General features: G+C 38.8%; 1 protein-coding gene across 1 annotated transcript; it reads left to right on the top strand.

The window, feature by feature from the left end:
- Nucleotides 1-4,634: 4,634 nt before the first annotated feature.
- Nucleotides 4,635-11,932, top strand: LOC311593828 (protein LEG1 homolog; the record flags this gene model as incomplete). Its single annotated transcript, XM_084775229.1, has 6 exons — nucleotides 4,635-4,950; nucleotides 6,114-6,200; nucleotides 8,287-8,468; nucleotides 8,930-9,066; nucleotides 10,722-10,960; nucleotides 11,829-11,932. The coding sequence occupies 6 exons, from the start codon at nucleotides 4,635-4,637 to the stop codon at nucleotides 11,930-11,932; spliced, it is 1,065 nt and encodes a 354-aa protein (XP_084631355.1).
- Between the last annotated feature and the right edge of the window lie 776 nt (nucleotides 11,933-12,708).

Here is a 12,708-nt window from a genome sequence, read left to right as displayed (position 1 = left end):
AAGTACATATTAATTAATGCTACACTATTGGGAATTATTAAAGATACATTCATTCATAATTTTTTTGGAAAAGAATATTATTTCATTTATATTTTGCAAAACATTTTTCATGAAAAAGGTGAGTATTGCCTAAGCATTAATACATTTTCAAGTCTCATTCAGCATTGGAAATTACCTTCTAGAGTGTTTGATGATTTTGCTAAAGTATGTTTGGCACATACATGTCTCATCTCTGAAGTCTGCTCATAAAGATTTTCTCAGTAAGTAAGAACAGTCCAAAATTTACATTATATTGTGATATTTTTTCTACCTTATGTTACTGTTCTCATTGAAGCCTTCTTTAACTTTTCACAACTAAGTCAATCGTAGAAAATATTATGATAAAATGGAAAGAAACACCTTACTAGATAAAGATATTTTTAACAAGAAGGTAACAATATAAAGTAGGTTTGTACAGCAAAATGTAAATAAAAATCCAATGGGAAAAAATGTAGTCAAAAGTATGGGAGACAAGGGCTGTTTGAAGACAAAATTTTCTCTTTGAACTAAAAAGATAACAATAGTAGATTAACCACAAGATCAGTTTCATAGGAGGATGTGGCTTCTGTAACATGTTTAAAAAAGTATCAGAGCAACGTCTTTTATTACACAGAAAGTAAAACAATCAAAAGTATCTCCTATTTTATGACAAACAAAGTCAAACAGGATAACATGGCTCATTTGTGAAGTAAACAGCAATATAAAGAGTGATTTCCGACACCCAGAGAGAGACATGGGAGAGAAAGAAAGAAAATGATGGTTGACTAGTGTTAAGACTCCATGGAAATTCAGGCACAGTACATACAAAGTTAAGGATTTCTTATAAACCACCTGCTGTTATCTTTCCCAATGACTTTCTACCTAGTTTGGATAAGCAAATCAGAACCTCCAAGTCAGAAGCAAATCTTGCTTCATTTATTCTACCTTTCACTATAGATTCTCGGGCTGCGGTTTATAATAGTGGAAGGGTTATCTCCTTAGCGTGTGTGAGAGGAGGAGCAGGGATGGGAGCTGTGACTCAAATGCTCAGTCCATGTCTGATGGCTGCCAAAGAGGAGTTAGCTCATTAGGAAGGACGTGGTGAAACCATGGTCAACATCAAGATTGGGCCTTAGGTCACAGTATTGTAATTATAGACACAGGTAATTTATCATTTGTAGACTTTCCCAATCACTTGCTCAACCACACTGCTCCGAAAAATAAAATTTTCTATCAAGGTTTGTGGATCAGGACCTGGGGGCTAGGGGAATGTACAAGCTAATGCACCAATCAAGGACATTGCAAGCAGAGAACCTAGACCCCCCCCCCTGTTCAGATCTAGCCAATGGGTAGCTATTCTCCATGTGGAGAAGGGGGGAGAGAGCATGGGAACTGCGTCTGACACAGGCTCTGCCCCTGGCCATTCGACCACTGCCCCTTGGCAGAGAGGCCTTGTGGGAACACAGAGTAAGGGGATTGCAGGCCATCCAGATGAGGTCTGATAGACTGGTCAGCTGGTGTGGGAGAAGGACCGCATCTGTCAGAGGTCTACGGGAGAGGAATAAGGGAGAAGAGGGAGAAAGGATAAGTCCAGGAAGATAAGAGCTAGGGGATAACTATCTGGGTGTAATGTGAACAAATTATGTTTTTATTAAAAAATGAAAAAGAAAAAATTTATTAATTTATACATATTACATCTCAATGGTTATCCCATCCCTTGTATCCTCCCATTCCTCCCTCGCTCCCATTTTCCCCTTCCTCCCCTCTCCTATGACTGTGACTGAGGTGGACGTACTCCCCCTATATATGCTCATAGGGTATCAAGTCTCTTCTTGGTAGCCTGCTATCCTTCCTCTGAGTGTTACCAGCTTTCCCCATCCCAGGAGTCATGGTCAAATATGGGGCACCAGATTTCGAGTGGAAGTTAGACCCCACTCTCCAATCAACTGTGGAGAATGTCCTGTTCATTAGCTAGATCTGGGTAGGGGTTTGAAGTTTACTGCCTGTATTGTCTTTGGCTGATGCCATAGTTTGAGCGGGACCCCTGGGCCCAGATCTGCCAATCATAATGTTCTTCTCGTAGGGTTCTAGGACCCTCTGGATCCTTCGACTTTGCCATTCTTCCATGTTGCTCTCATCTAGAGTCCCAATATGATGTCCTCCCCTCTGTCTCAGTCTCCTGGTAAGTGAAGACTTTCATGGGACATGCCCCTTGGGCTAGTGTGCTGATATAAGTGAGTATATGCCATTTGACTCTTTCTACTTCTGGGTTAACTCACTCATTAAAGAAAAATTTTGTTAGTAATTCTGAAAAGATAATGAGATCAGAGGTCAGGATTTGATGCTTTTATTCCTTCTTTAAAAAAACACTCACACTCACACACACACACATACACACACAGACTGTACATATACGTAACTACACAACTTTTGTCTTGCAAATTCCTTTTCTTTTTCTTTCTGAGCTGTACCCCTCATCATTGCTATCTAATAGTGGCTTGTCAGGGGGTTTGTAATCCATAGCAGAAAGTTCTTGAGAGCAATGTGGATGAATTGATAGGAACCTTGCAGCTCTGTTACCAAGTCAGTCAGAAATGAGAACGATTTGGAAACGTGGTACTGTGACTGGCATCTGTGATCTGGGCAGTCCTGTGGTGCAAGCCTTAAATATATGTAACTGGACAGTAGTTCTAAATAATTAATGTCCAAATGGAATTACATAGTCAGCTAACCAAGTGGTGTCTAGAGAGTTGAATAATTGGCAGCTTTGTGGGAAATCTCACATATATGTTGCAAGCTCGGTGAGTAAAATATCCTGCACTCAGTGAAGAAACCATTGTCATCTCCAGCATGAAGTTTGACCCAGAATTTTTTCTAATATTTGAATAAGTTCAATTGCTATTTTCTGTTCCTTGCATTTTGAGTTAACTTTTATCTGTGCTGTAAGATAAAGGGCTATCTCCATTCCCTAAGTGTGTGTAGTGAGATAAGGTATAGTGTGTAAACAAGTCCTTTCATAAATATGGTTTACTATCTTGTAAAAGTTTAAACAAGTATCTGAAAATTTATTTCTATAGTGTTTATTCTATGCCACTGTATTTGGTGTCAACCATTACAGTAGTGCCACAATCTTGATTATGACAGCTTTGAAATGAGTTTTTACAAGTGGGAAATGTGAGTTCTCTAACTTTGTTCATTGTTATTTACTTTTGTTTAGTCCAAGAGTTAAAATTCCATATGAAATCTAGAATAGATTCACTTGTATTTTTACAATAAGCAGCACTGGAATGCTAGGAAGTATTAAAGGTGATGCCTTTATTTTAATTTATTATTTTATTTGTTAATAAATATTATTTATTTTAATACTAATTTGTGTAATACTGTTAGCATACTATCTCAAGAACCTCTTGTTCATTAACATGGGCAGTCTTTCCTTCCTTTTTTTGTTCTGCTCTTTAGTTTATCATGTAGAAGGCTTGTTGCTTTGGTAAGTGTGCTCACAGTATTTTACTTATTTTCAAAGTTACTGTACATTAATAGCTTTCTGATGTGTTTCTTAGCCTGAGTTTTGTAGAAACTCATCTTTTTTGTCTCCTGAGTTTGAATTCTACAACTTTGCTCATTTTTTTTAAATGTCTGTTTGTGAGGAGATATATTATTTTCTACATCAAAGTTCGTGCCATATAAACAGAGGTACCACTAGACCAGGTAGGCTGCCCAAGGACCCTCTGCACTCTCTCTGTTACTCCTGAACCCTAGTGGAAAACTGATCTCCAGTGGCGGCTTTCCCTCCACCCTGTCCACACCTCCAAAGGATCCCTCAGACCATCTCCCCTGGCCTCCCTTACCTCCAGCCTCCAACACCAGCAAGAGTTCCCATGAACACACCAGCAGAGCAAGACAGTAAAATACTCACCAAGCACACTCTGAATTTCAGAGAGGAAACAGAAACCGAAGACCATAAGGCTCATCCAAACAGAATTGCTGGTTCTTCTGCTAGATTGCTCTTGGTTTTGTTCCCTATTCTCACCATCAGGAACTGCTACTGTTACACTCAGCAGCAATAAGTAAAGCAGAAGTCCATGTATTGTTTTTCTACAGATAGAAATCTTTGTTTATTTACCAGAAATAGTGCTACTATTTATCCCATTCATTCTTTTTGTTTTTCCTGTTTACCTAATATTTCCTTTAAAATTAACTATACATTATGTTGTTTTATTAAACACCAAATGATCTTTTAAAGAGTATGAATTAATATTATTTGTAATAGCCATCCTGTGGTTGTGTATCTTAAAATAAGCTTGAAAGTTCATTGGCCATTGTTCCTCAAACTACTTTTGCTTCTTTGCCCCCATTACACTTTGATGGGCCACTTCACTGTAACCGACAGGATGAGGTGACTTATCTCTGTCACTTTGAAATAAGCCTTAGTTATTTATTAAATCTGTACTATTGCACACCCTGTCTTGGCTCAGTGGCTCTGCAGGTGCTTCTTGACTAGCGCATTATTTGCTTAGAGATTTGGCATCCTCTAAGTGGAACAGGATTATGTAAGTCCTGTTATAAAGTGTTCTTCTCTGTCACTCATAGAATCTTACTTGAGGGACAGAGACAAGATGTGGCTTACTTTGATGGTTCCCATTTTTTTGTTCCTGAACCTGTCTTTTGTAGAGGTGGCCCAAAATCCAGGGTCAGCTACAGATTCAGTTGAAGACTACCCTCCGTTCTGGGATCGGATCAGTGGGAATATAGAGGAATTTCCAGTAAAACACAACAAAATCATCGTTGATATCTGGAATTATTTGGATCGACTACGGTTGTATAAGATTATTATGACACAAACAAACAGATATTTTCAGCAATTTGGACCAGGTGATACAGGCAATGTACTGTGGGCTCTCGCCTTAATGTATGGAAAGCTATATAAAACAGGTATGTACATTTTGATACTTTCTGAGGAAGTCTTCATTGCTACACTAATATTTTAGATGTATTTAAGTGTGATTGCTCTTACAACCGTTTCTCTACCAGTGTAAAGAACTTCCTATGGCTTGGTCAATGGTATCTGTACTTAACATTACAAAGCATACTTGTCTTTATATTTCACAAACTGTACGATAGGAGCAGAAGTGTAATCTTTAATGTACATCCTTGTTCTACAAGGAACAATAAGTGCAGTTTTTAATGTCCTTCCTCGTACACATGCACACAGCATGGCGAACAAATAACAAGCCCCAGACTCCGTGTTCCTCTTTGACAGTCTTCTTGGAGAAATTAATACTACAAATATTTCTGCTCCATGAGTTATGATTACTTCAGAAAATATTACAAAAAAGTCTCTTCACAGGGAAATCAAAGTAAAATTTCTAACAAAACAGAGCCAAGAATATACTTTCCCTTAAATGCCTAGATTTTGCCCTGTGTTAAAAGGAAGAAAATCTAAGACAAGACACGCCCCACGCAGTGTCTTTGAAAGTAAAAGTAGAGAATACAGTGGCTGAGTTACTCACAACTTATCCTGAAATAAGAAAAATGGGGTAGCCAACCAGCCAGGGGAGGCTTTACCTGGGGAACGTGTTTCTGGAAATTCTTTTATTCTTTCCTGTATGATCTGTATTTTCATAAGAAGGACATATTTTCTAAAGGCCTTGAGACAGTTTTCTTACCCTGGAGGCCTCTAAATACAGTAGTTTTTCCAGCTCAGAATATTCTTTCCTAACGTATCTTTATTGCCTGTGAACAAGGCCAAACAAGATAAAGAATACTATAAAGGCACACAGAGTTACAGGAAGTTGGTGTCTGATGATTGCAGCATGGGGCCTTTGTGGGAAGAATGCCTTGGCTATCAGAGGCTACCTGGGAACTGTACGCTTCTTCTGGTTCACCTCAGTCAACAGGGATTTTCACAGATCAGTCTCTGACTTCTTTCCAACTCAAGTCCCTGGAAGCAGACGGAATGCCATGGCACCACTTTACCAGCCAAGATCCTTCCTTCCTACGTTCGCGTTTTTCTTTTCTGCCCATTTTCACCAGTCTGCATAAAAAGTCTGAGCACTCGTGCTACATGTTTTTTATCTACTCTTTTCTTTCTGCAGATAGATTTTCAGATCCTTCTAATATTTCTGTGTGTGCCTATGATGCTAGATCGCCTGGCTGCATATCAGTCTACAGTGGCTGGGGAGGTGAGTGTCACATTTTCCCTGTGTGTCTTTCCTGATCTGTCAGTATGATGCTTGCTTTTTATTGATTAGCTGAAGGGAACACTGCTATTTTTGGGAGGGGACGATACACAATTTCTCTCTCTAGTTTTATTGGTTACTAATCAAGTAAAGTAAAAAAATAAATAAACTAGAAAGTTAACTCTTACTGTAGTTTTGCTGGATTACGATTCACAGTACAGTGTCACCCTGAGTGCTAAAAGTGAAAATTTTCTTTCATTTAAGTATTGACGCTTGAGCTTCTGTTTCTATCCACCTCTGCCTATTCTATTCGTATTTGCACTCCATGGCCTTAGGTAAACTGTCAGAGGGACTCTTCAATCCACAGCATCAGCATTTCATTAGCACAGCCGGAGAGACATTGAAAGCTATTGAAGTACCTACATCTTTTTCTTTTTTTTTTTTAAATCATAATTTATTCACATTACATCTGGATTGAATTCCCTCACTCTTATCTTCCTATTCTAACCCTTTCCCCCAACCACTCGAAACTATTCACCTCCCCTAGACCTCTGATGGGTGGTGTCCTTCTCCCTCATCATCTGACCAAAGCCCATCAAGGCTCAATAGGACAGTTTGCACCACACCCCACACCCCCCCCCCCCCCCGCCTCTGGGTTCTCACAGGATCTCAATGCCAAGGGAGAGTGATCAAATCCATGGTACCAGAGATCTTGTCAGAGGCAGGCCTCTGCTTTCCCCTCTCCATGTGGAGAATGAATGTCCATTGCCCACACCCAAACAGGACCTCCAGGTCCTCTGTTTGCACTTTCCTTGGTTGCTGCGTCAGTTTGTTCAGGGCCCTGAGGTTTCAGATCCATTGGCCTTCACAGTCTCATTGTGGAGCTGCTGACAACCCTCCCCATCCATCCCATCTGCCATCTCTTCCATACAATTACCTAATTCTTTATCCTTCTGTTTTCAAATCGGATTCCTAAACCATTCTTTTGTAAATTCCTTATTTTGCCAAACCTTTATTGTGCTGAAATCAATAAACAAAATGGTTGCTGGTGAGGTCCCATTCCCGCCAGCTCAGTCACTTGGGGGCTCACAGAACAGCTTCACTATAGTTTGATTCTGATAGACCTAATGTTTAACAGAGGCCCTGTCACAAGTAAACTCCACTGAACATAAGAGTAATATAAACGCACATTTCAAAATATTGATCATGATTTATAATCGATAAAACCAAATTAATTCTATTACAGTTAGCTCAAACTAAGATCTATTCCCATCCAGAATAGCCTCAAAAACAATCAAATATATAGAGATAAATCTAAGCAGGAAAGTGGAAGACTTCTCCAAAGAAAAACTTACATCTCTGAAGAATGAGATCCAAGAAGAAATGAGAAAATGTAAAGATCTCCCATACTAATGGATTGGAGAATTATTACTGTGAAAGTGACCACCCTACCAAAGCAACTTGCACCCTCCATGCAATTGCAATCAAATTTCCACGGCACTGGATAGACAGATTAATCCTGACCAAAATAAGCAATGCCAGAACAATTACAATACCAGATTCCGATCTATGTTATAGAAACATAGTCCTAAAACCAACCTAATAGGGCTAGCGAGATGGTTCAGCAATTAAGAGTAGTTGTTACTCTTGAGGATACAATCCCAGCACCACGTCCCAGCAGCAACAGGATGCTATCTGTAACACCAGTTCATTTGGTGCACTGCTCAGGCCTCTATGGGCAGTGGGCATTCACGTAGTACACTTAAATGTATGCAAGCAAGTTACTGAACACATGAAATAAAACGTGTGTGTGTGTGTGTGTGTGTTGAATAGCATAATAATAGCACAAAAGCAGACATGTAGATCAATTGAATAAAATAGAAGAGCAAACATGATTTGTGTGCTAATTATCTCTACCAAGTTTTCTTACCCTCTCCCAGTCTCTGGTGTTTCTTAGGACCAATAACATCAGTAGAGTGGCTTGTGATGCAATTGACTAAATCATTTAAACAGGTCCTTGATTATTTTGCGAATCACTACTTGACTGGGCACCAGTTAATCCAGACACGTTTCTTCTGTTGTATTGCAGGCATTAACTTCTTTGTGATTGTGATGAATTTCTTTGGTGCAATTGAATCAGGGTTATTGAACGTGTCACGGGAGGTAGTTCTTCTATCTCAAGGGGAGCATAAGCCTCAGTTCTGTTACTCTCTTAAGGAATGCAAGGCGTCATACCCAGAGGCTGTTGCTGCAGCTAATATATTTTATCAGGTAACACAATGCAATCGCTGCCTTTTCATCAGAATGACAGAGAAGAGCTTCCATCGCAGTTATAATTGGAAAATTTACTGAACTTAATGTTTATGAAGGAGATAAAATAGAATTATAGAATGATATAGTTTTTCCTCTGGAATCAGGTGGATACCCTGAAATGTCGATAGATGGATAATTAGCATGACTGTATTTGTAAAAACTCTAATATTGATATGGTCATTTTCAAATTTTGTTTGTGCAAGTAAGTTAACATAAATATGCATGTAAGTCAACTAATAAAATTAAATGACACCTTCAAGTGCTAAATTTATTTTGATAATAAGTCTATTTCTATACAGTTAAGTACAGCAGTAGTATTTCAAAGTAATCAGTTTTAGCAATTCATTAGCACAGTTATTAAATTTATTTTAGTTTGATATGAGTTCTATTCTCATACATACCATTGTTTTATACTGTAGTATTTGCAGTCCAGGAGGCCACTTTCTACTGTTGGCAATATTTCTGTGTATAACACTAATGAAGAAAAGGCAACACAGCTAATGTGGAGTGCCCATCAGGCAGGTATTGATAATGGATTACCAAAGTTCATTGGCAGGTAAGATAACCATTTTCTGTGGTACAATCACCTGTTCATTTATTCTGGAACTCTAAACAATAATATGTAAGACTCTTCTCTCAGTACTTGGTTTTCTACTTTCTAGAATGTCCCAAAAAGACTCTTTTTCATTTTCTTCTGCTATTCAGCTAAAAGTCATTTGGCACACCAGCAAAGTATAAAATGAAAGTTTGGTTGGATATGTTCACGTCTTTCAGAAGAAAGTCTGTAACATTCTCTGATGGTTAAAGTATTTCATTAGGCATAAGAAATGTTATATGCTTGCAGTGAAATCATTTTCTGTTCTTGGATTTCTGATTACACACACACAGGGAGAGAGAGAGAGAGAGAGAGAGAGAGAGAGAGAGAGAGAGAGAGAGAGAGGGAGGGAGGGAGGGAGGGAGGGAGGAAGAGAGAGAGAGAGAGAGAGACTTTGCCTCACTATGCACAGAACACTTGCCCTAGGCCCTCTATACTTACAAACATCCATCCGGTTGGTATTTTGATACAGAGTTGTTTCTAGCATCCTTATAAGACAGGCAAGAAGATCTTGACTTCAAACTGGGCTACAGGGAAAGACTAGCTCAAAACAATGGGGGAAATAAGTCAATAGATAAGCAAATAATTTGTGTAAAATTAATAGTACATGTATGTGCATTCTTTTGAGTGCTTTATGTAATTTCTTGATTGATTACAAACCTAGTTTAATTATGCCATACGAATTATTGTTCTGTATTGCTTAAGATATATAGACGGGAAATATCTATGCATTCTATAATATTTCTGTCTATAGTTCTGTAACAGAACTGCAATGCTTCTGGCTTTATTTTTACTGATGCCTGGTTGAATGTGTGTATGGAGAAGCCATGGATACAGATGACCATGTGTAAGGTAACTGAGAAGGGACTGTGCTAAGATTCGGAGCCATATTTCAGTTTGCTACACCACATCACACCTGGTCTCAAGTATTAACTGAGGAACTGGGGAGATGGCCAGTGGCTAAGAACACAAACTGATCTTGCAGAAGACAAGAGCACAGTTCCCAGCACCCACACCTCACAATTGCCTGTAACTGTAGCTCCAAGGGACCCACTGACTTCTGGCCTCTCCGAGCAACTGGACTCATGACCACAAGAAATTCCTGACCTACGTACAATGTGCAAGTCAGAAAGCCTTTTATTTCTAAACTATAAATTTTGATAAACTATTCATCAAATGACATAATAGTTCTAATGAATAAAATAAGTGAGGAAAACAAAGACCTGGGATGTACTTTTCATGTAGAAAGGAATTTTTTTTTTTTTGCTTTTACCTCCTCTGTATTTTCTTTTTTCTTTTTTTTTTCTTTTTTTTTCTCCTTTATTAATTTATTCTTGTTACATCTCAATGAATATCCCATCCCTTGTATCCTCCCATTCTTCCCTCCTTCCCATTTTCCCCTTATTCCCCTCCCCTATGACTGTTCCTGAGGGGGATTACCTCCCCCTGTATATGTTCATAGGGTATCAAGTCTCTTCTTGGTAGCCTGCTGTTCTCACATACTCTGGTGCCTCACCTTTGACCATGTCCCCTGGAGGGGTAGACCTGGTGGCACTCAGAGGAAGGACAATAGAAAGGAATTTTTTAAACACATGCTATCTGATTGTGTTTTCTAGGTCATCGTACTCTTCAGAATCTGAAAGACGTTTCACCGTGGACTTTCTAGACACTATACAGTTTTGTGAAGCTGTCATATACCCCTCATATTTTAAGACATCCAAAGAATTCCTTAAAGGTTACCCACACAGGCTATTGAAAAGTGGAGATTATGTAGCTTCTACAAAGGACTTCACCATCCGGGAAAAAGCACTTTGTACTTCCGTAAAACTCATTTCTACAATAAACAAAATCACAGGTATGGTTTTGAAATAGGAGTGAAGCTTAAATGGATTAAAATTACATGATATCTGAATATTTAATAAAGTACTCAACAGGGATTATTATCTACTATATTATCTACTATATTTTAGATAAACTGGTTGTGATTATAGAAATCGAACGAAATTAGCATTACATTAACAGAGCCATAAAACAGCATATAAATAATTGCAGTATGTTTTCATCTCTGTAATGATATATATGTATTTAACATTTGCACACTTCTGAAAATATTTAGAAGATGCAGAGTGTGAGGGTGGAATGAAGGCTCCACAGGTTTAAGCACAGCGTACTGTGCAAGCCTGATGATCTGAGTTCAAGCTCACTATGAACGAGGAAAGAGAAAACCAACTCCCTAAATTGTTCTTTAACATCCACACTCATGCTGTGGCAGTTTGCATCCCCAACTACTAGGTAAAATGTAACAATTATTAAAAGTGATGGCAGTAAGTGGGTGGTGACTATATCACCTGCTGAGTAAATGATAGAACGTTTAGTTCGGTTATTTGAAGTTTCACCCATTCTCTCTTAGTTTCTTTATGTTAGTATCATGACTTATATATTTTTCAGATTAATATAATTAAATAATTTCCCCCTCTTTTCTCTCTCCAAAGCCTCCTTTACACCATTTGATGCTCTTTTTTACACCCAAGAACTCCTTTTCATTAATGTTGTTGTATAAATATACATATTCTAAATACATAAATACAACTTGTTAGTTTGATAATGTACCTGTATTTATTTTGTCAGGGCTATCCATTTAATACTGCACAACCAGTTGATGTGCTGTTCCCTTAGGAAGACCAGTTGCCCATTTCTCACCATTACCTATTGCTTGTGTTAAGACTCAGACTTCCTGGGCTTCATCTCCAGCCCCCCACACCTCAACATCATCAAGTGTATTGCTGTTGTCCTTGTTCAGGTCACGTTTAGGCAGTTGTGTTGGTGAGACTTTAAGTATGTTACACCCAACATTCCTTGGAGAAGCAGACTCACAGCCAGCTCACTGACTCCATGACTCCTATACTCTGTCTGCTCCTCCTTACCCAGCGTTACTTGAGCTGAAGGTGAGGGGACTGTTTTATAGCTGTATCCATTGGGACTGGCCTCTTCAACTTAGCATTCTGATTTGTTGTGCTTTTCTGTAGTGGTCTCTGCGCGTTGCAAAGAGAAGTTTCCTTGTTGCAGGGTGGGTGACAATCACACTTATCTGTGCACATAGGGACAAAATATTTACAGTGTAGTTAGAAAGTGTGATGGTTGTGCATTCTAGGACCCATGACTTCATTAGCCATACGTAGTTGGCTAGTTATCTAGTACCAGGCATGATTTCCCTTCTGTTGAGTGAGCCTGAAGTCCAGTTAGAGAACTGTTGGTTACCACCAAGTTATACACCCCCACTACTGAGCTCTTAGACTTACCATGCCATGCGAGCCATTCTTGCTCATAGGTACCGTAGCTCTGTAGGACTGTTGATTGCTTCTCTCGCTTGGAAGCTAACAGGCTCGGCAACTCTAATAAGAAAGAAACAAAGAAGATGACTCAGTTATTTCCTTCTGCTGCTTAATTGAAGTCATATACCTTAGTGTTCATGTCCAAAGATTTGAGTATAAAAAGTTAGTACATGTTGTGATGAGCTAGACCAGGTACAGAGAACGGCGGGTTCAGAGTGTTTATTTAGTGTCAGGTATACTATGAAAATCAAATAAAGTCACACATAATCTC

This window comes from Acomys minous, assembly GCF_964271855.1.
Source record: "Acomys minous genome assembly, chromosome: 3".
Lineage (NCBI taxonomy): Eukaryota > Metazoa > Chordata > Mammalia > Rodentia > Muridae > Acomys > Acomys minous.
The sequence above is the reverse complement of the archived record's forward strand: the minus strand, read 5'-3'. Positions and strand labels throughout refer to the sequence as shown.